This window comes from Priapulus caudatus, unplaced genomic scaffold, assembly GCF_000485595.1.
Source record: "Priapulus caudatus unplaced genomic scaffold, Priapulus_caudatus-5.0.1 Scaffold57411, whole genome shotgun sequence".
Classification (NCBI taxonomy): Eukaryota; Metazoa; Priapulida; class Priapulimorpha; order Priapulimorphida; family Priapulidae; genus Priapulus; species Priapulus caudatus.
This window is the reverse complement of record NW_014634471.1, coordinates 1-209: the sequence shown is the minus strand read 5'-3', so window position 1 is coordinate 209 and position 209 is coordinate 1. Positions and strand designations below refer to the sequence as shown.

The following is a 209-nucleotide window of genomic DNA, read 5'->3' as shown; positions in this document are numbered from 1 at the left end:
CCACCAGATAACCATCCCCTACTGTTCGTAGCTTCTCTACGCCGTGCTTTTCTACCACCGAATCAAAGTGGCCGAACACTTCTGATAGTAATTCAAATAATTGTTGTGCGGTTAATGTGACCGACAGCGGTGTAAAGCCTACTAGATCAGCAAATAAAATACTGACATTGTCGTAATTATCCGCGATCGGTATCTCACCATTCTTAAGC

The 209-nt window shown here is 43.5% G+C and overlaps 1 protein-coding gene across 1 annotated transcript; it reads right to left on the bottom strand.

Moving 5' to 3' along the window:
* Positions 1-7: 7 nt before the first annotated feature.
* On the bottom strand, positions 8-202 carry LOC106820664 (adenylate cyclase-like; the record flags this gene model as incomplete). The annotated part of the gene is made up of 1 exon (XM_014825168.1): positions 8-202. A coding segment is annotated over one exon (195 nt), but the record flags the coding sequence as incomplete, so codon positions are not given.
* Between the last annotated feature and the right edge of the window lie 7 nt (positions 203-209).